At 41.3% G+C, this 27,047-nt stretch overlaps 1 protein-coding gene across 4 annotated transcripts; it reads left to right on the top strand.

Annotated features, from left to right (window-relative positions):
- Nucleotides 1-358: 358 nt before the first annotated feature.
- On the top strand, nt 359-22,984 carry LOC148867813 (ADP-ribosylation factor-like). 4 transcript variants are annotated; one of them, XR_016109430.1, is made up of 5 exons: nt 359-635; nt 12,394-12,570; nt 13,145-13,215; nt 22,132-22,257; nt 22,411-22,984. XR_016109430.1 is itself a non-coding variant. In XM_088975838.1 (4 exons), the coding sequence occupies exons 2-4, from the start codon at nt 12,411-12,413 to the stop codon at nt 22,477-22,479; spliced, it is 300 nt and encodes a 99-aa protein (XP_088831964.1). In that variant the 5' UTR covers nt 359-635; nt 12,394-12,410; the 3' UTR covers nt 22,480-22,984. The 4 variants fall into 4 exon arrangements, 2 of the variants coding, with proteins under 2 accessions (XP_088831964.1, XP_088831965.1); XR_016109429.1 differs by having other exon boundaries at nt 22,132-22,310; XM_088975838.1 differs by lacking the exon at nt 22,132-22,257.
- Nucleotides 22,985-27,047: the final 4,063 nt, after the last annotated feature.

Raw genomic sequence — 27,047 nt, 5'->3', positions numbered from 1 at the left:
ATAGAGGTGATTTAGTTAATATGGTAAGTCACATATTCACCAACCTTACAACGCGTCCCAGTCGTACATCGATAACATCTCCTATACCTTATTACTTATTATTCGTGTGAAGATATTTATAATAGATCGGATCTGCTCTTCACATCCAGCGCCTCACACACATCCTATGCATTGATAACATCTCCCGTAATTATTAGTTATTATTGACGGAAAATGTTCTCAATTTACGGTGGATGTGCCTGTAATGTGTCCATTATTTGTGAGGAGCAAATCCCATCACCACAGTGTGAGGTGCTCTCTCTGAGTAAATCCCAAATTTTCTTTGCGTAAACGTTAATGCTGCATTCCCCGCAAAACTGCCCCCACAACGTCCCGCAGCACATCCCCGTCTTGTATCGGGAACATCTCCCGACTCCTGAAAGTTGAGAGTGTGAGACAAAGATACACGAGGCGCGCAGGAGGCATTGAGGCAAGAGACAAGGGTTTCTTAGGGCAATGGAGGAGGCGAAGAGAGTGGTGAAGCATATACTACTGGCGAAGTTTAAGGATGACATACCATCCGGCAAGATAGAACAAGCCATCAAGGGTTACGCCAATCTCGTCAATCTCATCAAGCCCATGAAAGCCTTCCACTGGTACTTCTCTCTCTTTTTCTCTCTCTCTCTCTGTTTGTCTGTTCATGGCTCTTCTTGGTGTTAGGTTCCAGAAAGAACCTTTCACCCGTTAGAATTTTGGCCGAGTTCTTGTCGGCTTACCGGTCTCATTTTCAGCAACGCCATAGCAACTTTAATCTACATAACCTTCATTGTAGTCTATTCTTGCATGTTCCGAACTGCAATTTCAGTTTGAATGCAATGTAGCTCTCTCGTATTCGAGACAATCTTTCATTGTGATATTATTCTTCTAGTCAATTTAGTAGGACCAGTGAAAGTCGTTTCTAAATTGGGTGAACTACTTCAAATTGAGAATATATTGGATTGGGTTTGGGGTTCTTTGTTTCTACTTTGAAGACATACTTGCCTCCCTCCTCAGCATGGGAAAACTATTGTACTTAGCACTTGATTGTTAACAACTTAATTTTATAGGTATTACTTTAACATATAACCACAAATTTGCTTGTCAACCTTTTTGTTGGTCATGGCAACCTTAACAAATTGGCCTTCTTAGTGGTGATTAGGTGAATAATGATTAACGAATACATAAAAGAGTATATGAATGAACAAATTAATGCAGATATCGTTCCCAAGTGAATCTCTTCTAATCTGTTAGGGTGTTCCTGGTTTTAGTAGCCAAGAAGAACAAGAAATGATGTATAGTGAAATATCTACTTTTTCTATATAATTATGAGATAGCATGTGTGGTCATGGAAAGTTGATATCACTCATATGATCAAAACAGTTCAAACAAAAATGGTGCCCATAGTTTCATGAAATATTTTTTTCCTGAAAAAGGTAGTTGAATTCTGTTAAGGGCCAAGCCCCAAAAAGTATGCTGTATAGATCTCTTCAAGGAAAGGAGCGTTCATTCCCAATATCATTGTCATGTATATAATTACACAAGCACACCAACTACATCTGAGCTAATCATCTGATTCCAGCAGCTCGACAGTGTGGGATTTGTAAGATCAGCCAGGTTGTTTCATAGGCTTGATCATCTGTTATGGTCTTTTCCACTTTTCCCAGCACATATTTGAGAGGGGAGGCTTGATCTCTGTCTAGATAGTCCCACACAGGGCCCTGTTTACTAGATATCCTTAAAGTGGTTATCTTCCATGTAGAAACTAGAAAGGTTATGTGGCTAATTCATGCCTTCTATGTTTTCTGTGTATTCATTTACGTAGTGGACATCAGCCATATTCTACAGTAGTTGAGTTTTTTGCCAAGTGATACTAGTTGTAAAAGAGTTTGCCAGAAGTATGGCCAAGTTCAAGGAGCTACTTCCTCCACCTCTTAATACTGATGCATACACAACTCATCATTGCTGGGGTGAAGCATGTATCATGTTTGTCCCAAACAATTTAAATTTGCTAGAACTCAAAAAGCTACTTAATTTGGTTTTCTAGATTCACCCTAATTGTTATACCACCTGAAGTTTTGGAGGATACACCAAGGAAAGAGTTGGAGGCAAATATTATGGATCGTGATGGTGCGCGATCTGGAAGCTCCTAGTTGGAGAAATGCCTGGGCATACTCGCGTGGCGAGCTGGATCAATCTGCAAAACAATGCTCAGAGGGACCGGGGTGGAAGACCCGGTGAGGTCGCTCCGATGCTTAAGTCAGTATATGTGTTTGCGAGCTAAGTATGAATGCTAGAGAGCTTGAGTGTGAGTAATCGTGCGTACCTTCGCCTTGAGGATCGATGCCCTTATATAGTTGAGTAATCGTGAATCTTAGGAAAAAGGCTCCGGGATCTCTGGGTTGCATAGATGAGATCCGTTCCGTTTCCGAAGGAGAACAATGCACCAGTTGATAAGGTTTATCACTTTCCTTCGATTCGAACAGAGTGAGGATGAGCCTTGTTATTAGACGTCATGATCCTGAGAAATTCAGAGTCTATTGGGCAAGCTTCTGGAGTTGATTACGTGGTGCTTTGGTTCTTTGGCCCCAAACTGGTACTTCGGTTCTTTGGCCCTGAACTAAATTGGGTGTCGAGGTGCCTTTATGCCGAGATGACTCTACGCCGAGGTGATTGAATACCTGAGCTCTAACTTTTGTTGACTGGGCTCTTTTCGTTGAGTTGTCATCCTTCAGGCAGATCGCGTCCACATGACCTCTACTTACTAGGTCATGCCAAATCATCCTCCATCAATTGCCCCCCACTCCTCGTGCTAGGGGTCCTGACCCGACACGGGGAGTTCACGACGAGCCCAGGTGGATTTGGTACGAAGTCTAGGTGATATGGAGGGCGAACCGTTGGTCGGACCTATTCGACCATTCGGCTCAACCAGGAAGTGACCTAGATCGCGTCTCGGCTACGTGCGGACGTCACATTGTTTATAAACTTCGCTGACGTCAAAGGACGCGCTCAACCGATTTCGCCTTCAGGTAGCGTGCAACCGGTTTTCATGGGAGTCGTCGGATCATACAGATCACAACCGTTGATTGCCGGATGCGGTGGATTTATAAATAGGGGCCGAAGGGCCCATTATCCTCACCATAAATCATGTTACTGAGATTTCTTGAGATCGCATCGAAGTCCTTCAGCTCGCTATTCTCTCCCCTTGTGTCCGAGGTCGTTACTGCCTTATTTGGTGAGTTCGTCTTCTTGTGCTAGTTGTCCCCTTTTCCTTTTTCTTTTTTCTGTCCAATATGTCTAGTGTTAGCACAGATAGGCTACTTAGTGATTCTAGTGAGCCCAGGGGTGTTGAGGTGCGGTCCTCAGCTCCCACTAGTGAGGCTAGCTCTTTGATAGAGAGCTCCTCTTTGAACTTTTTAGTAGAAGTGCCTTTACCCGGCATTGGGCTAGTTCGGTTTGAGGAACCTGAACCTCAGGCAAAGCGGCTGACCTTCGGAGAGGGGGTTTCGTCTTCTACTCGAGGTCAGTATCCGGACAACTTCGGTCCTTCCACGATGACCTTAGACAGATTGCTGTCCTTAATAGCTCGTCAGCATGCCTTTGGGTCAGTACCCTTGGGTTCATGACCATTACGAGCTCGCGGCCTTTGAGGAGCAACTTGTAGCTGGGTTGCGCTTCCCGCTCCACCCTTTCATCATAGAAATTACTAAGTTTTTTAACATCACCATTGATTAGCTTCACTCGAACTCCATCCATACTATTGTTTGTACGATCTCACTCTTCCCCGAGTATAATCGACCTCTCTCCCTAGATACCTTTAGCTCGATTTGTTCCATTAAGAAAAATTCTTCTTGTCTGCTCAGCGACACCGACAAAGTTAATATATCTCACCTCGCCCAGGGTTCAAGGTTTTGTTCGGTAACCCAAACAAGGTATCGACTTGGAAGAGAAGGTATTTTTTTGTTCGAAGCCCCGAAGGATGGCCATTCCCGATACATTGGCGAGTGGCCATTAAAGACCCCGGGGTGAGGTTGGATGCAGAGACCAGGGCAGTCATCCATTTTTGGAGGGGCCTTGGCCTAGAGATGGAAGATTTCCTGGCTGAGGAGAAGCTTGTGCGAGCTGGGCTGAGTCCTCCTGGTAGACCTCTACCTCGGCACACACATTACTTCTCTCTTTTTCTCTTATTTGCGCTTACTCCAGTTCGTAGCTGACTGGAAAAAAATGTCTCTTTTTCTTCTTTTTTTTGTAGGATCTATGACGGGTGTCGACGCCGCTAACCTCTTGAAGAGTGTTCAGAAGGGGAAGAAGAGAAAGGCCTCGAAAAGGTCCCGTCGAGAGGAAGCTACCTCTTTGGTTCTGGCCAAACCCGAAGTTGCAGCGCCAGAGCCAACCACTACCGAGCTCCCAGGGGAGGATGTTTGTCCCCATCCTTTGGTTGTTGACCTGGAAGAAGATCAGGGTGAGGAGACCCACCCCGCGAGCCCGAAGGTGCTTCAGTGCCCGAGCCTCAACCCCCCTCAGCAAAGGAGAGCATAATGACTCCGAGGCTCAGGCTCCTTAAAAGCAAAGACATAGTGTTTCCTGCGGAGGTCGCGGAGCAGGCCGACATGCCAACAAGTTAGCTTGGAGGAAGAGCATCCAGCTACTACATGGTGGTAACCTACCTCTTCGTCTATTTTCTTATCCTTTTCTCAATGATACTTACGCTTGCTTTCCTTTTTAGGTGAACTCTGCTATCCACTCGCTAGTCTATCAATCTGAGATCCACTTGAAGCGAGCTTGGGAGGCCGAAGAGAACGCTCGAAAGCTTTACCGTGAGTTGGACTTAGCTCGAGGTGACATTCTCAGGGCGAAAAAGGGAACTCAGAGCCAAGAGGAGCTAATTCTACTGCTAACGGAGGAGAAGAAGAAGCTCAAGGGGGAGAAGGAAGCTCTCCACCGGGAGAATGAAAACCTTGATGCAATGATTAAGGAGCGCATCGAAATCTTCAACACAACAATTCAGGAGGTGAAGATTCAGGAAAGAGATCGTGCCGTCAAGGAGTTCAAGGAGTCCCCCAAGTTGCACAACCTCCAAGTTGAGTACGGTTCCGGCTCTTATCGATCGGGCTTCAAGCTCGTAGGTGGTTGGTGCAACATAAGCTTCCCGAGCTTAACCTAGGATCCATCTCCATGCCTTCCGTTACTCCAAAGATGGCAAAGGAGGCCGACAAGGAACCTAACTCCTTCAAGGGAGAAAGTGATGATGAACTCCTCGAAGTGAGACCGTCAAAGGAGGTAGGTTGAGACGACGTGGAGGAGGACCACATGGAGATCGACCTACCTACTGGAGGAGATTCTGGAGAGTCTGATGTTTGAACTTGCCTCTTTTCTTGGACCCCTCGTATATAGTGTATGTCTCGAGCCTCTGAGCTCAGTTGTAGTAGCGGTTGCTTTCCTTTCTATATGTTGTTTTGTTTTGTTTTTTTTTTTTGCCATGTACTCGGAACTTTTGTTACTTAAGTATAGTGATTCAAAAAAAGCCTTATGTGTGCAAAAAAATTTCTAAGTATTGGTTATCCCGAAGTGCCGAGCTAACGAGCTGGGCTCCAAGTAGGAATTACTCGGTATTGTTGTACGCCGAGGTGGATGGACACTGTAGGGTATATACCCAACCTGTTATGCACGGGCTACTCACTTGCCCAAGCTGAAGAGGCAACTGGGATTTGTTGCGCCTATGCCGAAGAGGCGACTAGACTTGTCTGCCTATGCCGAAGAGGCGAGTAGGACTTATTGTATTACTGAGATCTTCTACCAGCTCAGCATCGTGGCCCTTAGGCTTCTGGGAGTGACTCATTGTCCTCTCTCCAGCTTGACGTCTTTTTTACCAGTTCGGTGGTTCCATGGACTTGGAAGGAATTTTATATTGGAGTCGTGGACTCATAAATAATACCTTCTTAGGTTGTCGATGTTTCATGCTCGACGTACCTGTCTCGAGCTCATACGTGCCTTCCCTGAACACCCACCTTACACGGAACGGACCTTCCCAATTCAGTCCGAGCTTAACCACGACGGGCTCAGGTACCATAACTTTCCGGAGAACTAGGTCGCCGACATGAAATTGCCGCTTCTTCACCCGGACGTTATAGTACCAAGCTACTCTCTGCTAGTATGCCGCAATCTAGATGTAAGCTAGGTCTTGCACCTCCTTAAGTATGTGGCTACCTCGATCTCTATTGGGATCACCGCCTCTGTACCATACATGAGGTTGAAGGGAGTTTCACCCGTTGCGGTCTTGATAGTAGTTCGGTAGGCCCAAAGGACACTAGGCAGCTCATCCACCCATAATCCCTTTGCTCGGGCTAGGCGAGCTTTCAGTCCGCGAAGTATCGCCTTGTTAGTTACTTTTGCCTGTCCGTTCGCTTGAGGGTGTGCTATCGAGGTGAAGTTTTGCTGAATCCCCATCTCAGCACACCAGTTTTGAAACTTGATATCTTCAAACTGCTTCCCATTATCGAATATCAGCACCCGGGGTAGTTTGAAGCGGCATACTATGCTCCTCCAGAAGAAATTTTGTATGCTACGAGCTGTGATGGTTACCAGGGGCTCGACTTCCACCCACTTCGTAAAGTAATCTACTACCACAACCAGAAACCTCCTCTGCCCGGTTGCCAGCGGGAAAGGACCAAAGATGTCGATTCCCCACTGGGCGAAGGGCCACGGGCTGGTGGGTATTTCAAATCGGCAGTAGGTTGGTGGTGGATATTGGCATGCCTCTGACATCTATCGCACTTCTTGACGAGCTTGAGTGCATTTGCCTTCATTGTGGGCCAATAGTAGCCCTATCTTAGCACCTTTTGTGCAAGGGCTCTACCCCTAAGTGTCCACCGCACAGGCCTTCATGGGTGTTGCAAAGTACGAGCTCAGCTTCTGAGGGTCGTAGGTAGCACAGGTAGGGGAGCGTGAAGGATCTCTTGTACAATCGTCTGTCTAGGAGGACGTACCTAGTTGATTGACGTTCTACCCTTCGGGCTGCATTGCATTCTGTAGGTAGGGTCCCGTGAAGCAGGTAATCGGCGAGTGGGTCAATCCAGCTTGGTTCCGCTTGAAACACGGGAGCGACCTCTTTTGCCCCCCTGAGAATGTTGGACCGAGGTAGGTCCTCTATGTACACAGTTCGCATAGTGTTGTCGCTCATGCTCGCTAAACGTGATAAGGCGTCGGCCTCAGCATTCTCTGACCTCGGAATTTTCCTGATGAAACAGGAGCTGAAGCTATGCAAGACAATCAGTTGGTCGCGGGCTTCATAGTCGCCAGTGACTTGGTTGACCACCAGTTGTGAATCGCTGCATACGATAAGGTGCTTTGCTCGCATTTCATTTTCTATGTTCAGCCCAACAATCAACACTTCATACTCTGCCTCGTTGTTCAATGCCTTGAATCCGAACTGTAGAGCATACTCCACCTTCACCTCGCTTGGGTCGTACAGTATCAGTTCCGCACCGCTTCCTCGCTGGTTGGACGAGCCGTCAACGTGGAGGATCCAGGGCTCCTCGTCCCAAGTCGGTACTACTTTGACCGGGTTCGGTGCCGCACCGGTTGATGCCTCTAACGTGTGAGCGAGCTCAGTTAGTTTAGGGGCTGGCGTGCTAAACGTGCACTTTGCTACGAAGTCCGCCAAGACTTGGGCTTTGATTGCTGGTCGTGGCTCGAACTGGATGTCGTATTTGCTCAGCTTGATGGACCACTTCGTTAATCTTCTAGACACCTCATGCTTGAGCAGAATCTGCCTTAGGGGTCCGTTGGTGAGAATAACGATAGTGTGGGCTTGGAAGTACAGGCGTAGTTTCCGGGCTGCTATGACTAGTGCGAATGCTAGTTTCTCGATCTCCGGATACCTAGTCTCTACATCCTGCAAATCTTTACTAACATAGTAGGTGGGTCGTTGGACCCGATCTACTTCTTTGATCAGTATCGAACTAACTACTTCGTCACTTGCGGAGAGGTATAGTTTTAATTCGTCCCCTTCTTCGGGTCGAGTTAAAACCAGTGTGGTACTTAGGTACCTTTTTAGTTTGTCAAAGGGGAGTTGGCACTCTTCGGTCCATTCGAAATTCTTGCTCTTTTTTATTGCTTTAAAAAAGGGTAGGCATTGGCCCGCCAATTTAGACATGAAACGGCTTAGGGTAGCTACCTGGCCAGTCAACCTTTGGTCTTCCTTTGTTTTCCGAGGTGGTCTCATATCTAGGATTGCCCTTATTTTTTCCGGGTTGGCTTTGATGCCACGTCGGTTGACTATGTTGCCCAGGAACTTACCCAAAGTGACTCTGAAGACACACTTAACGTCATTTAAATCATTTAACAAAGAGTTCAAAAACTGGGTCTTCATGACCATGTCATCAACATAACATTCTACTTTATTGCCGATCAACGGCTCAAAAACTTTATTTACAAGGCGTTGGAATGTTGCCCCAGCATTTTTCAAACCAAAGGGCATAAGTTTATAACAATATAGCCCGAGCTCAGTTACAAATGCGGTTTTGTCTTGGTCAGCAGGATCCATCATAATTTGGTTGTAACTGGAATAGGCATCCAGAAAATTCAGCAACTCGTGCCACGAGGTCCTGTCCACTAGTCTTCTCGGCATGCTCTGTAAGTCGGTGTAGTTGACTCACATGTGCCACTTGCCGTTGGCCTTCTTCACCAGAACTGGGTTGGCCACCCAGCTCGAGTAATGGACTTCCTTGATAAATTCCGCCGCGATGAGCTTCTTGACCTCCTCATCGACTACCCTCCATTATTCCAGGGCGAGGTTGTGTTTCTTTTGTCTTACTGGCCTAACTAAAGGGTCGGCATTAAGCTTGTGAGTTATTATTTTAGGGTCAATCTCGGGCATCTCTGCTGCGGACCAAGCAAAAACATCTAAATTTTTAAGTAAAAAACTTAGTAGTTGAGTTCAAAGTGGCTTGCTGATCGTGGCACCGGTCTGAAGAGTTCTGGTCGGTTCGGTGTCAGAACTGGTATGTGGACCGTTTCTTCTGTCGGGGCAGCTAGCTCCTCTGTATGTTCCGCTAGTTGTTTGAGCTCGAGATCCTCCACTAGTTTTTCTTTTCCTTTCAGAGTGGCCACGTAACATTTACGGGATTCAAGCTGGTCACCTCGCACGACCCCCATTCCGTAATCAGTTGTGAACTTCATCGCTAAGTAATAGGTGGACACTATCGCACGTAGAACGTGCATGATAGGTCGACCTATGATCGCGTTGTAGGTGGATGGCGTCCCGACCACTAGGAAAGTGTGCTCGAATCGTACGATGTTCGGCCACGTGCCTACTTCCACTTGTACTATGACCCGACCAAGGGGCCTGACCTCTTCTCCGCTAAATCCTACCAAGGGTGCGACTGTTGGTTTTAGGTCGCTCTGACATAGCTGTAGGTTATCGAAGGTCTCCTTGAAAGGTCTCCTTGAAGAGGATATCCATCGAGCTGCCTGAGTCTACCATGATCCTCTTCACTTCAAAGTCATTGATTCTGAGCTTCACGACTAAGGCATCGTGTGGATATTGAATCCCGCGTGTGTCATCCTCAGTGAAGTAGATAGGTTCCTCAAGCCGAGGTCGCTTCGGTGGGTTTTCGCCTTCATTCTCCAATTCACGGACCGCAGTCCTCCTAGCTGCTGATGTACATCCCGCAATGATGGACCCGCCAGTGATCATATTGATCACTCCGTGAATTGGCCTCTCCTCTGGTAGCTGCTGAGGTGGCTGCTCATTCTGCCTGCTAGTCTCTGGGGCATTCCTCTTTTGGTCCCCCTGTCGGTCTGCCTGCCCCCTCTCCTCTCGCAGGATGTAATTCTTCAGGTACCCACAACGGATAAGCTCTTCGATCTTGTCGCGGAGATTCCTGCAATTTTTCGTGTTGTGTCCATGATCTTAGTGGAAATGACAGTAGACATTTGGGTTTCTTGTCGCCGGGTCTCCCCTTAGCCTAGGCGGCCATCTAACAAAGGAGTCCTTAATGGCCATTAAGATCTCTCCTCGCTTAGCAGTCAGAGGTTTATAGCTCGTTTTCTCTACCGGCAGAGTCCTGGAACGTCGACCTGACTTGTGGCCGCACGGGACTTTTTTCTTGACTTGTTTCTTCCCCTACTCAGGGACTTGCTCTTCTTTCTTTTCTGCCCACTATTGCTCGTCCCTTCATTCTCTCTCTTCCTCTTTTCAGTCGATGGATTATCAGTCTTCTGGTTAATCTCCTCCTCGGTACCGATGAACTGGTCTACCAACTTAAGGAACTCTGTGAATTTTTTGGTTTGTTGGCTACCAAATGCCACTTAAACTCTTTGTGGGTGATTCCTTTCTTTGCTGTAGTTAGACTCATCGCTGGATCGAGGTCCGGTATCTGCAAGCAAGTGTCGTTGAAGCGCTTGATGTAGCTTCTGATTGACTCTCCTTCCCTCTGAACCACGTTCAAAAGGCTCTCTTGCAGCTTCGGGCATTTCTTGCTGGTAATGAAATGCACAGTGAACAGGTCAGCAAACTGCACCCAGCTCTTGATGGAGCCTGGTGCGAGATTCCTATACTAGGTCCGAACTACCCCCCTGAGATCGTGCACCATCAATTACCCCCTGGGAATTCGGAGTCCGTTGGGGAAGCTTTTGGAGTTGATTATGTGGCGGTTCAGTTCTTTGGCCCCGAATTGGCACTTTGGTTTTTTGGCCCTGAACTAAATTGGGTGCCGAGGTGTCTTTATGCCGAGATGATTCTATGTCTAGGTGGTTTTGGGCCGAGGTGACCGAATACCCGAGCTCTAACTTTTGCTGACTGGGCTCTTTTCGCTGAGTTGACATCCTTCGGGCAGATCGTGTCCACGTGACCTCTACTTATTAGGTCATGCCAAATCACCCTCCATCAGATCACATCTACACTAAGGCTTTCTTTTCTCTTGGATGTAACTAGCCTGTCTGTTGAAACTTGGTTGTGATTTAGTAGAAGTCCAAATAAATGTTATATTTGAAGAAATGTCCATACCTATGCAAGCTCTCAGAATGTACTTGTGGGATCTCCATTTCACAGAATACTTTCATTAGTTTCCATGTGACAATGGGACATAAATTGCATTAGTTCTTAGCTGCTGCTTTTATGGCATTTTTCTCTAATATTTGAAGCCTTCGGTTCCGATTTCTGCTTAGATTTGATCTGCCTGTCAAGACCTTCTAGGTTCATATTTTCAGTTCAGAGAACAAATAATCTGTTTTTTCTTGATTGATTTGTGAAATTAAGGTTTGATTTGGCCTTTATATAATTGAAATTGTTGCATGGTCAGGCCAATCCCCATTTTGTTGCACGGATTTGCTACCTTTCTGCTTGATTTATGTCTACGTAGTTAGATTTCATGACCTTCGGTTCTTAAAATTAAATTTCATCCCTCTGCCTCTTTGTGGATGACTCTGTTTTTTTTTATTGTTTTTGGATTTTGGCCCTGAGATTTGGTATTTTTGTCTTATTATTTTCCATTTAAATATATAGGGTTGAGATACATATTTGATCGTTATGATTGAGTTTCTATGGTTGCATTGTTTTCCTTCTGATTGCCTACTACCTGTACATGAGATGTTCACGTGTTCTCGACTCTGGGTCTTGTATGATATGTTTTAAGAATTTGTTGCTTTTCTGCGATGGAGGCTTCTTGTTTGTGTTAATATATTTGGTTTTCAGGTTACATTCATTACTTTATAAAGGTTGATTTGATTTTCCCTTTGGACTACATTCTTCTTGTTTGATTTTATTGCAATAGATAGAGTAGTATGGTAATGTCGTAAGCAGCAACGCCTTCAAGTTTCTTTTCTTATTATCTCAGGAAGAAAAAAAAAATCATAGCTTATCTTTACTCTTTCATTCTTCATTAGATGTATATATTGAGAGCTTTACAAATTAGTTAGCTAATCACATGATTCTGTTTCATACAAAGGATCATCAAGCAGTGTGATTTCCATAAGGTGTGGTGTGTTTGAATATTCATGGTTCCACTGTGGTGTTGTTGAAATCACATGGTTTGAACCACACCACACTCTATAAGGTGCTCTACAATGTGGTGCTGATATATTGTTGGCAAAATTTTAGATAATATTCCAGTCAATTATTACAATACATATCCAATCTACCATTGCTTGACTAATTCACATAATACCATAAATGCCTATGTTAAGTTTGGGTCTTTAAACTTTATGTGAGGGATTCTGTATACGTTTTTCTTTACTTGCAAGAATGCCCTCAGTAACATCAATATTATGAATGTATGCAATGACCAAGAACAATGCCTATCGGCCTTATCCATTGAAAAATGGTTTTCTTATAAATATGCCGCTTTTTTGAATGAATTTCTAAATTGCAATCTGCAGAACCATCAGACACAAAGATGGAGCTGTCTTTCACCGAGCCTTTTAGTCGGATCTTTGCCATTAAAGAGATGCGCATAATTATGGTGGGTCTTGATGCTGCGGGTAAGACCATGGGTAAAACCACCATTTTGTACAAACTCAAGTTGGGAGAGATTGTCACAACAATTCCAACCATTGGTATGTTTTTGACCCTACAATTTAAATGATTTCAAGGGTGTTTTTTTTTCCTGTATGGTTTTTGAGGGAATGCTCTGCCTGGTTGTCCATGTAATGTGTAAAAGTATGTCCTACTTTTTCTCACAGATCCCTGTCACTTGTGTTTAATTATTCTTTTTATCACGTTAATTTCCTCATTATAATTAGGTGTCATTTTATCATTTGATTGGTTTGGTGAATTCAGTTGTCAGTGTGGGGGTTCAACTGCTCATTCATTCACGTTCATTTAAATTTCAACCATGGGAATGCAAATTTGAGATTTTGAGTTTCTTGCTAGATGTACATTTAGAAATTTTAGAGAAAGTGGTTCATTTTTTGTTAGATGATATAAAACATCATGTTCCAGGTTAACAATGCATGCATTTGCCTAAACCTGATTGTTCGCCCATTAGAATTAACATTTCAAGCCTATGTAGCAGATTTTTTATGCATGCTTGCTCTGCTAGATAGCCACTAGATCACCAATATCCATATGTTATATTAAGCTTCTATTATTTCAACTCTTAACTGGGACTAATGAACCTTTTCCGGTCAGGGTTTAATGTGGAGACTGTAGAATATAAGAACATTAGCTTCACCGTTTGGGATGTAGGTAGTCAGGACAAGGTATGTATGATTATATTAAGCTAAATTATGCAAGAGTTTTGACTCTCCTGATTTAAGGGTTATGTTGAAATCTTGGGCTGTAAATTTGCACCCTAAGTAGGAAAATGTTTAGGCTCCCGATGATTGTAACTATCATCCCAAATTGCCTTTGGATCATTATTGTCTAGATTCTTAAATTTTCTAAACAATCCTAGTCCACCTGAGTTGTGGATTGGAACTTTTCGTTGCCCCAGTGTAGTAAACATTGTTTAAGAGACATGAAATAGTATATGAATTAGTATTGTGTGGGTCACCTTGAACTTGTTCATGATTACGTTGGTGCTTGTGTATTTAAAGTTTTTACAAGAGCGCAACTTCGTGAAGTCAGGGATATACTTAAATTTCAAAGAATCGTTTATGACCAAAAATTGGCATTCTGGAGCTTTTATTTAGATGTTTCACTGTGAATTAATGTGTTCATCATGATTTATTTATGCATAGTTATGTCTTGGGAAACCATGCTTATGGACGGTCTAGTGCTGATTAAATGTTTTAGTATCAGCACTTAACATAATCATAAGCTAGAACAAATTAAGCCACCTCATATTCCATTGTTTCTTTGGTCATATAAGAAAACACTATCCATGTTGTGGCTAACATTTCAAGGCACTTTGATGATGATTATAATTGATAACACCTGCACACACTTAGTTGTAGGAACTGGTGTATGAACAATCTTGTGATGTTTCACTGTCAACTAATTTGATTATCATGATTTATTTATGCATAATTAGTTATTTATGTCTTCGGAAACCATGCTTATGGACGGTCTAGTGCTGATTAAATGTTTTACCATCAGCATTTAACATAATCATAAGCTAGATCAGATTAAGCCATATCATATTCCATTTATTCTTTATCCGTACAAGAGAACACTATCAATGTTGTGGCTGACGTTTCAAAGCACTCTTATGATAATTATATTTGATAACTGCTTTGGGCCAGTCGGTTCGACCCCGAACCTGTGCATGGACCTGATATGGGTCGATCCAAGTCAATCCGTTATTGATTGAACCGGTCCAGTCTGGTCCGATCCAACCGATCCAGATCTAAACAGTTCAACCACCCTTGATGTGATTAGCTCAAAGACAATCCAATTAGATAGTTCAAGTTGGTCTATCCGGTTTGAGTCTAAGTGGTTCGATCAAACCCGAAACCCGAACATAGTTAAATGGCTTTGCCACTTGTGTAAAAATAATATGCATGTAATGTGATTGGAACCTTCACCACTTGTGTAGATAGCAACTACTATTACCACCAAGCTATGACCAACTTATTTGCCAAGAGAGTTAGTTTTTTGTTTAAAGTACATACATATAAGATTTTAATGGGTTTGGGTGGGTTGGATTGCATTAAAGCGGGTTTAAGTTGAATCCGGCCCATTTAATTTTATATAACTGGATCATTAATGGGTTGGCGGATTAGATGGATTGGGTTGAAACTCAACCCAACCCGCCCAATTGCCACCGCTAATAGTTAGTTACTTATGTCTTTGGAAACCATGCTTATGGACGGTCTAGTGCTGATTAAATGACTTACCATCATCACTTAACATAATCATAAAGCTAGATAAAATTAAGCCACTTCATATTCCATTATTTCTTTGGCCATACAAGAAAACACTATCCAAGTTGTGGTTGACATTTCCAGGCACTCTTATGATAATTACACTGATAATTACACTTGATAAGACATGCACACATATAGTTACGATATTGGTGTACGAACAATCTTGTTTGTTTATGTTTTACGATACATTAATGTGATGATCTTTATTTTTTCATGCATAGTTATTTATGTCTTCAGAAGCCATGTTTATGGACGGTCTAATGCTGATTAAATATCTTGCCATCATCACTTAACATAATTATAAGCTAGATCAAATTAAGCCACCTCATATTCCATTGTTTCTCTAACCATACAAGAAAATAATATCCATGTTGTGCCTAACATTCAAGGCATTGTTATGAAATGTACAATTGATAAACATGGACACATGTAGTTATAATATACTTGTGTATGAACAGTCTTGTTCTGGATGTTTCACTGTCATTTAATGTGATGATTATGATTTATTTATGCATAGTTAGTTATTTATGTCTTTGGGAACCTTGGTTATGGACGGTCTAGTGGTGATTAAGTGTCTTACCATTAGCATTTAACATAATCATAAGCTAGATCAAATAAGCCATCTCATATTTCGTTGTTTCTTTATCCATACAAGAAAATACTATCCATGTTGTGGCTCACATTTCAAGGCACTCTTATGATGATTACATTTTATAACACGCGCACACCTAGTTAGGATACTGGTGTATGAACAGTCTTGTTCTGGATGTTTCACTGCAATTAATGTGGTGAACATGATTTATTTATGTGTAATTAGTTATTCGGAAACCATGCTTATGGACGGTCTAGTGTTGATTAAAATGTCTTACCATCATCGCTTAACATAATCATAAGCTATATCAAATTAAGCCACTTCATATTCCATTGTTTTCTTTAGTCATATAAGAAAATAGTATTCATGTTGTGGCTTACATTTCAAGGCACTTTTATGAATATTGCATTTGATAATTATTGCACACATGTAGTCAAGATACTGGTGTATGAACTTTCTTGTTCTTGATGTTTCATTGTCAATTAATGTGGTGAACATGATTTATTTATGCGTAGTTGGTTATTTATTTCTTCGGAAACCATGCTTATGGACGGTCTAGTGTTGATTAAATGTCTTACCATCATCACTTAACATAATCATAAGCTAGATCAAATTAAACCACCTCATATTCAATTGTTTCTTTAGCCATGTACAAAAACACTATCCATGTTTGGTTGCAGTGTAATTTTATTTGAGGATCTCTAGGAGAAAGGAAAGTTAATCTTTGAGAGATCCCATAAGGACATGTGGCGAAACCCTAGCAACGTCCCTTAGGCTTTGTTTGGTTTGAGGGAAAGGGATGGGAAAAGAGGAATATTCCTAAATGATACCTTTTCCCCATATTTGATTGTTGGGATACAGTGGTACGGGATGAGAAAAGAGTGAGAAGTAGGACCCCAAAAATAAGTAAATGGAATCCCACCAAAATGGTGCGACCCCAGTGAGAAAGGAAAAATGTGAGATGCGATTGAGAAAAGTTATTGGGCTTTGTTAGGCCTAAACTTGAGAGTCTTCTTCTTCCTTCAGCCAAGCATTCCAATAGTTGTATCTCCAACGACTTCTTTGGTGATATCAAGCAAAGGTAAGACCAGATCTACACTCCTCTTGCTTTGGCGAGCCATTTCCTATATTTTCTTCTATATTTTGGTGGATAAGAATGTTTTTACCATAGTTGCACCAATCTCTGCAATGACTGATCCCATTTCATCTTCTTCACTATTTTCGACAAGGAGAATCTCCATTCTCCTTGTGTAGGTGAGATTTGTTAGGAGATTTGGTAGGACAGTTTGTTTTAGCGAGCAAAGGAGAAGCTCCATTTCATCTTCTTCAGGACATGCACAAGTATAGGGGTTTATTCACGTTACAGTGCTGTGACGAAGGGGGTTTTTTGTTTCTTTCATATTTTGAAGTGATGCTATTTGTTAGGTATCGTGGATTTCTCTGATTTTTTTTTTTTTTGTTAATCAATCATCAAATCACTACTGGTTTGATCAATTTACAATGGTGTGCATTTTTTTTCCATTGTGACTTCCAACAAGACTGCCTATTCTTTTGGTTCGATTTCAGAACCCTTCTCTACCATGATCAAAAAAGACAATGGAGCTATTGCCAAAAAAGAGAAAGAGGGAACCGATTGGTTCTTCCGAAGTGTTGACTTCATTCCTAGATTTACTGTAGATTTATCTAGGGTTAGAAGAGGGAACCAAATGAGTAGATTTTTCAGGGGTTAGAAGAGGAAACCGAATTGATAGATTTATCTGTATATATGTTTTTAATTTTTGGTCAGAATATAACCCCTGTTTTTAATTTTTGTCACACCTAGAATCTGAGTATCTAACTAAGATTGTAGCTCTCTCTCAGTAGTTCTCTATGCAGGCCCGATAGGGTTAGAAGACTCCCTTACAACTGAAATTTCTGATGTTCTGGTCTAAAGCTAGCTAAACATCCAAATTTAAGGCAGTTGGAGGTCGAAGGTGACTCTGAAGCTAGCTAAACATCTAACTAAGGTTCATCTACAATGATGATTGGTTGATGATGGAACCGGCTCATTGGGTGCTAGTAGTTGTATCTCTTAAAAATGCCATTTTTCTAAATTAATAAAATTCCTTTAAAAAAAGGATCCACTCCGAGGTTGTGGAGTATTTCTGGGTTAAAAAAAGGGAAGAAAAGACTCTTTAAACTATTGTGACACTTTAAGATCACAATCCCATTCCTAAGAAATTAGCACATCAGAATGTAACTATTAAAAAACTCAGATTGACAAGAAAAAGGAAAAAAAAAACAAATCAAATCACCCAAAATAAAAAAAAATAAAAAAAGCTCTTGGTGTTGGATATATAGAGAAACTTATGATTTCTTTCCTTGCTTCCATGTCTGCATTAGTTTTTTTGTTCTTTAGAGAGAACATAGTTTGAACTTTTATGGGGATGGATTCCTGAATTGAATGGTGTTTTTCAAGATTTTTATTTAATATATGATCATGAATTCCTACCAAATAGTAATCACTTACTAGTGCAAGTGAGTGAATATAAAAATAATTATTGATTGGGAAGTGTATTAAATATTCACCATAAACAGTAAATTGATCTTAGTGGGCCATTTCGATTCAGATTTGAGACCCCTATTCCCATAAGACAGGCCCTACGAGTCTCCTTAAACAATCAGCCTCCCAAAGCCTAAAATACATTGGTTTTTTTCTTTATTTTTTTAAGCTTTTAGTAATTAATTACATTATGATTTTCATGTGCACTCTTATATAAAATGTCCTATTCACATGGTTATATATTTGTTCTTATAAAGCTTACAACCCATGCTCTAGAAAGTTCTAGCATCTCGCCTTATTCCTCTGCCTTTTAAAATATTGCATAAGCATTACTTTTTTTTTTTTTTTGAGAAAAACATTACTGATATTGCATCATACAGATCTCTCTCTAAAACTAGACAAAATAACATTTGAATCAAACTTGACACAAATCTCTGACAATTAAAATAATCTAAATGACAATAAATAAGAGCTAAGACAACCATTTTAATTATAAACATGTCTGATGAAAGAATTCTGTAGCCACAGAACCACATTTCATTGGACAAGAAAAAAGTTTTATATAAAAATCATTTGAACATTTTTCTAGATCACTTCTCCTATTTTCTGCCACATGGAGGAATTGATAACAACTTTCATTCAAAAGAAGAGGGAAGCAACGATATGAGAAGATGCTACAATGTAGGGTCACCTAAGCTGAAAATAGGGGGGGTGTGTGTAGGGGCAGTCAAGGAACGATATGAACGATATGAGAACACATACACGCGCACACACACACACACACACACATATATATATATATATATATATATTATGTGTGTGTTTATATTGTCTGATCACCATTCTATGTTATTAGTGTGATGATACTATTAATATATACTTGTCAGGTCCGATCTGGAAGTTGTTTTAATTGCAGCCTTTGATGCTATTTTTCCTTGAAAGAATGTTGAAACTGGATTGAGTTTACAACAGTACATCATCCGTGTATTTCTTAATGCTACAAAAATTTCCTTTCAACGGTACCATAATTCCGGCTAACCTTTACAAGAGAGAGTCCACAGTGCCAAGATTATGCAATTCCTATCATCCAGATCATCATTCAGATGTTTTGAAGTTGGATGATGGAAAAACATGTAGGCTTTGACATCTTTGAAATTTGCAAGTTTAATGGCATCTATTCTACTTTTGAATTTTTTGATTGTTTTAGTTTAAGAGGAAGAACTAGCCTAAATATAAAATTAATTGAAGCATGGACTTTTCATAGATTTGATGCCTTAAAACTTCGACCCTTGGTTAGGATCTCTTGGCCTTTATTTTTAATTTATTTGTATCAAATGTGTGGCGAGTTTGACATGCAAAGAAACCATAATTAATGTGGTCTTTGGCAATATGCAAAGAAAAGACCCAACATCTTAGATATGCTTTTGCATCTTACTACGGTCAAAACTAAATAGATCGAAATGATTTAAGTGGGGAGTCCAAACAAAATATAAATGTTTGAATGAGTCTAAATTTCGTTTACCAATAAAATTACAAAACTTTAATCCCAACGCTCCAGTGTTCACTCTTATGCCATTAAGCTATCATTCCAATGCTTGCAAAACCTTTTGACGCACATATGACACAAGCCTTAAGTTTTATTGATTAATGAATGTTTATCATTAGGAATCTAACTTAGCTCTATTGTCAAACTGCAGTAACTTGCAAAGTAGGACTACTAGTTGTTGCATGGGGCTATAACTTGCCATATGAAATTCAAAAGACGTGGGCCCATCATTGGTCTGTATCAAATGTAATGATTACAATCAACATCATTAAAATATGATTCTAAAATATAGTTAAGTTGGATTACATCAACTAGTTTGGCCATTTGACCCTTAATTCACTTTATTAATTCATAATATGAGAGGGAAATATATATGGGAAAATGAATTTTCTCAAAAAACAAACATGAGAAAATGAAAATTTCTATTATTTTCCCTTGTACAACCAAACGGTGGAAAGCAAAATTTTCACACTTTCTCATCCCATCCCATCATCCCACCCAAACTTTCCCTCAAACCAAAGGGAGCCTTAATGATTGATAACATATCTAATATTCTTCTTCTCAATCGAGAATAAATGTTTTTGTCTCATTCCTTTTAAGACCTTAGGATCTTCCCTTTAAATGGATCCCTCGCACGAGGAAGGACACTCAGCCTTTAGCAAACCCCAACACTAAGACCCCCCCCCCCCTGCTCAGTTGCTTCCTGACCTCTCCTCTCGCATTTAAACCTATGGTTGATTCTGTCTCCGATCTTCCACTATCTTTCAAATAGACCATCCCCCCAGCCTGACCACTCCTTACTTGCAGTATGCAATGACCAGGAACAATGTCTATTGGCCCTATCGGTTGAAAAATGGTTTTCTTCCATTGTTTCTTTATCCATACGAGAGAACACTATCCAAGTTATAGCTTACATTTGAAGGCACTTGTATGATTATTACATTTGATAACACATGCACACATGTAGTTAGGTTATGGTGTATGAATAGTCTTGTTTTGGATGATTCTTTGTCAATTAATGAGGTGAACATGATTTATTTATTTATTTGTAGTAAGTTATTCGAAAACCTCTTATGGATGATCTAATGCTGATTATATTTGATAACACATGCACGATACTGTTGTGTGAATGGTATTGTTCTGGACGTTTCGCTGTCAATTAATGGGGTGAACATGATTTATTTATTTGTAGTTAGTTATTCGGAAAACACGCTTATGGACGATCTAGTGCTGATTAAAATGTCTTACCATCATAACTTAACATAATCATAAGTTATATCAAATTAAACCACTTCATATTCTATTGTTTTCTTTAGTCATATAAGAAAACAGTATTTATGTTGTGGCTGACATTTCAAGGCACTTTTATGAATATTGCATTTGATAATAATTGCACACATGTAGTTAGGATACTGGTGTATGAACATTCTTGTTCTGGATGTTTCATTGTCGATTAATGTGGTGAGCATGATTTATTTATGTGTAGTTAGTTATTTATTTCTTTGGAAACCATTTTTATGGACGGTCTAGTGCTGATTATGTCTTACCATCATCATTTAACATAATCATAAGCTAGATCAAATTAAGCCACCTCATATTCAATTGTTTCTTCAGCCATACACAAAATCACTATCCATTTTGCGGCTGACGTTTCAAGGCACTCTTATGAAATAAAACATGCACACATGTAGTTATAGGATACTGGTGTATGAACAATCTTGTTTCGGATGTTTCTCTATCAAAATGTGATAATCTTGATTTATTTATGCGCAGTTACTTATGCCTTTGAAAACCATGCGTATGGATGGTCTAGTGTTGATTATATGTCTTACCATCAACACTTAACATAATCATAAGCTAGATCAACTTAAACCACATAATATTCCATTGTTTCTTTAACCATAAGGAAACAATATCCATGTCGTGACTGACAGTTAGAGGCACCTTTAATGATTGATAAGACATGCACACATAGTTTATAAGATTCTGGTGTATGAACGGTTTTGTTCTGGATGGAAACTAGGCTACAATTAACATAATCATAAGGGTTAATGCTAGTCAGTCTTGTAACCTCTCTTTTAACATATACAAAGGGAATACTAATTTTTGCCAACATTCAAAACTAACAAGTATGCATGAATATTTATTTGGATGGTGTTTTGCTAGTTAGAGATTCCTCCATCAGCATTTAACATTTTCATAAGCGAGATGTACTTGGACTGTTTGGCCTTCCAACTTTATTTTGATCACACACACAAGGAAATGGACGTTCCCACTTGACATTTATAGACAAGTTTATGGCCCCCTTTTTCCATGTTGTTTCTATTTGATCTTGATTAATTTATTATTTAATGTTGTTAAAGTAAAACATGTTGGTTGTTTTGCTTGATGGATTTAAGTAAAACCTTTCACTATTTGCCAAATTCTATGTAAGTATGACTAGAATTATTTTTTGCTTGGTTAATTTGGTTATTTGTACATTGTTTCCGTGTGGGGGAATTTCAGATCCATCCCTTGTAGAGACATTACTTCCATAACACACAAGGTCTTATCTTTGTTGTAGACCTTGAGGGAGGTGGCAACCCTATGAACGCTGATTAGGTCCTATGGATCTTGTCGCCTCTTCAGTGCAGGTCAGCCAAGAGGAATGTCGTGTTCTTTACCCCTTGGACATACCCCATTTCGTTTTAAACATCCACGTTTCCATGCTCGACATCTTTCATGATCCCTAGGTGGCCCTTCAAATGGGGAGAGGTATGCTCCTCCCCGATGATGTACAGTATTATTGCGGTATGGACCCTGTCGAGGTCGGTGCTAGGATGATTTTGTGCATCCTTCAGGTTTGGTGAAGTTTCTGTTCTCTTGTTTTGTGGTCTTTGTACTAACAATTATTTTCTTCTTTTGTAGGTCAACACTATGGGTCAGGTTCTGTTGGATAAGGTCACCTCGGGTCAGAGAGTGAGACGTGAGTTGTAGGCAAAAAATGATGCTTTGCAATCTCAGATGTAGGGGATTCAACTCGGCACTGAGGAAGATCACCAACGGTTCATCAGGTTGAGCGTTGTAATGCAATGCGAGTTGAACGAGGCCATGGAGACCATTGTTGCCTAAGAATGCCAGTTAGAGGAGAGGCGGATGAAGTATAACGAAAATATTGGCTTTGGCAATGTATCTGTTAAAGATGTGTTGGACAAGCTGGCGGTGCTGGTTCACAAGGAGCCTTTAACTCTTGATGAGGAAGAGGGGGAGGACGACAAAGAAGAGGGTGAGGAGGCAGATGATGTCGATGACGAGCTGTAGAGTGGCGATGAAGAGTAAGTCAATCGTGATGTCAAATGTTTTATTGTCAGCTGGTGTTTCCAGGAGCCTATGTGCTCTTGTAAGATGCTTCTTGGAGCCTGTGTGCTCCTTTATGGCAAATATGCTTTTGGAGAGCTTTTTATGTATATACTCTACAACTTTAATGAAATTCGCTTTAATACATGTTGCATCTTCAATGAGATTTCAATCTTGTTAAGATATTATGTCGCACACCTGGAGAAGTGATTCGGCTTAGGGGCCTTAGGGCCAAAAGGTGATTCAGGATTCCCCTTAAGTATCATTTGGTCGAGTTGTTGGGAGGTCGGCTCGAATGCCTTAGTGTTGAAAGCGATCTGGCATCCCTTAGGTTTTATTTGGCCGAGATGTTGGAAGGTCGACCTGCTAAAAGTGATTTGGCATCCCTTAGGCTTCATTTGGCCAAGCTACTGGGAGGTCGGCCCAAATGTCTTGGTTCTAAAAGCAATTTAGCATCCCTTAGATTTTATTTTCATACTTAGTAAAATTTTACAAATTTGTGGACATAGCTCGGAACACTTTAACAAATAGTATCTCCTCAAGTTGTCTATATTCCATGCGCAGGATACTAGCTTCCCCTCTAGTTTTTCAAGTTCGTATGCATTTTCACCGATTACTCTGAAGATTCTACAAGGGCTTTCCTAGTCTGGACCTAGCTTTCCTACACCGGGCTCAGGTACCATAACCTTTTTGAGTACTTGGTCACCAATTCTAAATTGGTGTTTCTTGACTCGAGCGTTATAATACCGAACCACTCGCTGTTGGTATGCTACAATCTGAATGTAGGCAAGATTACAAACTTCTTCTACTAAGTCAAGGTTGGTCCATAGATCGTCCTCATTAGTCTCTTCATTATAAGTCTTGGATCGTAAGGTCAGCACTTCGATTTCAATTAGGATCACAACTTCAGTTCCATATGTCAGGTTGAAAGGTGTTTCACGGGTTTCCGTCTTAATAGTTGTTCAATAGGCTCATATGACACTAGGCAGCTTGTCCACCTACAAACCTTTAGCTCAGGAAAGTCGAGCTTTAAAGCAGCAGAGTATCACCCTGTTTGTTACCTCGACCTAACTCGTTATCTTGAGGATGAGCGACCGATGTGAAGTTCTGTTGTACCCCCATCTCTATGCACCAATTTTGGAATTTGATGTCCTCAAATTGCTTACGATTGTTCGAGATTAGTACTTTTGGTAGCCCAAATCTGCATACGATGTTTCTCTAGAAAAAAATTCTGCACATTACAAGCTGTGATAGGCACCAATGGCTCGACCTCTACCCATTTCACAAAGTAATCAACTGTCACGACTAAAAACTTCCTCTAATTGGTTGCTAGTGGAAAGGGGCCAAGTATGTCGATTCCCCATTATGCGAAAGGCCATGGGCTAGTGAGATACTTTAGGTTGATTACAGGTTGATGTAGGATGTTGGTGTGCTGCTGGCACTTGTCACATTTTTGCACTAGTTCGACCACGTCCGCCTTCAATGGGGGCCAATAGTAGCCTTGTCATAGCGCTTTTTGGGCGAGCGCCCTGCCCCCAACTGTCCTCTACGGAGACCTTCATGAATTTGTCGTAGTACTTGGTCTGCTTTAAGTTAGCACAAACATCACAAATAAGGAAACGTGAATGATCTCCTGTACAACTACTCGCCTATGATCACGTAGTGAGCTACTTGTCGCTGTACCCCCCAGATTGCATTACGCTCTTTTGGTAGGGTCCCATGGCGCAGATAGTCAACAAGTGAATCCATCCAGCTCTTCTCTACCATTAGCACAAGAACGACTTCTTCTGCCACCCTTTCTATTGTTGGGTGTGGTAGGTCTTCTATGTAAACAGTCCTTTTTGTAGAGTCTATTGCGCTAGCCAAATTTGAGAGTGTGTCGGCTTCCAAGTTCTCTGATCTTGGGATCTGTTGGATATGCCAAGTGTAGAAGTTGGGCAGGAGATCCCATACCTTGGCCAAGTAGACCGATATGGCGGGCTCCCGGGCCTCATACTACATTCACTTGGTTAACTACTAATTGTGAGTCACTGCACACCACAAGATGCTTAGCCCTGATTTCCTTCGCTAGTGACAGCCCGACTATAAATGCCTCATATTCAGCTTCATTGTTCGAATCTCAGAATGCAAACCAGATGGCGTATTCTAGCTTTACCTTGCTCGGCCCCTAGAGGATCAGCCCAGCCCCACTTCCGTATTGGTTGGACAATCCGTCCACATAGAGGATCTAGGGCTCCTCATCCCTAGTCGGGGCTTCCCAAAATAGGACAGGTGCTGCATTGGTCGATGCCTCCAAAGTGGTTACTAGCTCAACAACTCCAGGGGTCGGCATGCTGAAGGTACACTTGGTAACAAAATCTGCCAGGACCTACGCATTAATTGTTGGTCGCAGCTCAAACCAGATATCATATTCACTAAGTTTGGTTGCCCATTTCGTTTCTCTGAGACCTTGAGCTTCTAGAGAATTTGCCTCAGAGGTCGGTCGGTTAAGACCACGAAAGTGTGGGCCTGAAAGTAAGGTCTTATCTTTTAGTCTACTAACACTAACGCGAAGGCCAATTTTTCAATGTCTAGGTACTTAGTCTTAGAAGTGTGTAGTACTTTACTTACATAACATACTGGTCATTGTACCTTTTCTACTTCCCTAAGAAGGACAAAGCTGACTATCTCATAACTTGCAGAGAGATAGAGCTTATGTTCGTCCCTGGGCTCGAGTTTGATTAACAAAGGTGGTGAACTTAAATACTTTTTTAGTTTGTCAAAGGTGAACTAACATTCTTCGGTCCATTGAAAATCTTAGTTCTTTTTAATGGACTTAAAAATGAGAGGCATCGCCTGTCCGACTTGGACATAAATCGGTTCAAGGCGGCTATTCGGCCAATTAATTTTTGTACTTCCTCAATTGACTTAGGAAGTCACATGTCTAGGATTTCTTAGATTTTTTTTGGATTGGCTTCAATACCACGTCGGCTAACTATGTATTTGAAGAAGTTACTTGACGTGAAACTGAAGATACACTTGTTTGGGTTAAGTTTCATGTTGTACTTTCTCAAAGTGTTAAAGACACAGTTTAGGTCGCCAATTAGAGAATTCGAAAACTTAGTTTTTACAACCTTGTCGCCTACATAACATTCAATTTTATTCCCAATCAAATCCAAAAAAAAAACATTATTTACAAGATGTTGGAAGGTCGCCCCAACATTTTTTAGGCCAAAGTGCAGGACTTTGTAACAATACAAGCCATCTCAGTTACAAATGCAGTTTTTTCTTCGTCAACCAGGTCCATCAAAATCTGATTGTAACCAGAGTATGCATCCATGAAACTTAACAGCTTGAACCTTGAGGGCGCATCTACCAGGCGGTTGATTTTTGGAAGTGGGAAACTAACCTTCGGGTAGACTCTATTAAGGTCTGTGTAGTCGACGCACATGCGCCACTTGCCATTGGCTTACTTCACAAGTACTAGATTTGCAATCTAGTGCGGATATTGGATCTCTCTAATGAAGTCTGATGTAAGTAGCTTCCCTACCTCCTCGTCTACTATCTTCCATCTTTCCAAGGCAAGGTTCATCGTCTACTATCTTCCAACTAATTCACACGGACTGGTCTAACCAAGGGGTCAACATTTAACTTATGAGTTATTATGGAAGGGTCTATGCTGGGCATTTCTGTTGTTGACCAAGCAAAAACATCTAGATTATCAAGTAGGAAACTTACTAGTTCGGAGCACACTGGTTCGGTTAGGCGAGCTCCTATTTGTACTATCTTCTCCAACTTGACCTTTGAGACTAGCACTAGGACATTATCTTCCATTGGGCGAGCTCACTCTTCAATGTTCTTTGGGGGCAGCTCCAAGTCGACGTCGATGGCTATTTTGCCTTTAACCTTTAATGCTGCTATGTAGCATTTGTGAGACTCAAGTTGGTCATCTTGCATAACTCTGATGCCTCCAGTAGTAGGGAATTTTACCGCCATGTGTAGGTCAACACTACCGCTTGGAGGGCGTGCAGAATACATCGACCCAAGATGGTGTTATAAAGTGAGGGTGTGGCGACCACAAGGAAGTCATGATCAAACCGGACTGAGTTAGGGGCCAAGCCTGTACAACTAGTGCCCTTACCTGGCCAAGGGGTCAGACTACCTCTCCACTAAAGCCGACCAAGGGTACGTCAGCTCGTTGTATATCTTTCTTGCTGAGCTCCATCCAC

This window comes from Nelumbo lutea, chromosome 3 (assembly GCF_056320005.1).
Source record: "Nelumbo lutea isolate HS-2025 chromosome 3, American lotus-T2T, whole genome shotgun sequence".
Lineage (NCBI taxonomy): Eukaryota > Viridiplantae > Streptophyta > Magnoliopsida > Proteales > Nelumbonaceae > Nelumbo > Nelumbo lutea.
This window is presented reverse-complemented; position numbering and strand designations above follow the sequence as displayed.

What these genes read in the sequence shown, in the direction of transcription:
- LOC148867813 (XM_088975838.1), top strand. Translation starts at nt 12,411, where the DNA reads ATGGAGCTGTCTTTCACCGAGCCTTTTAGTCGGATCTTTGCCATTAAA. An exon ending in CACAACAATTCCAACCATTG is followed by an intron (nt 12,571 to 13,144) that starts GTATGTTTTTGA and finishes TTTTCCGGTCAG; the next exon opens with GGTTTAATGTGGAGACTGTA. An exon ending in ATGTAGGTAGTCAGGACAAG is followed by an intron (nt 13,216 to 22,410) that starts GTATGTATGATT and finishes CTTCTTTTGTAG; the next exon opens with GTCAACACTATGGGTCAGGT.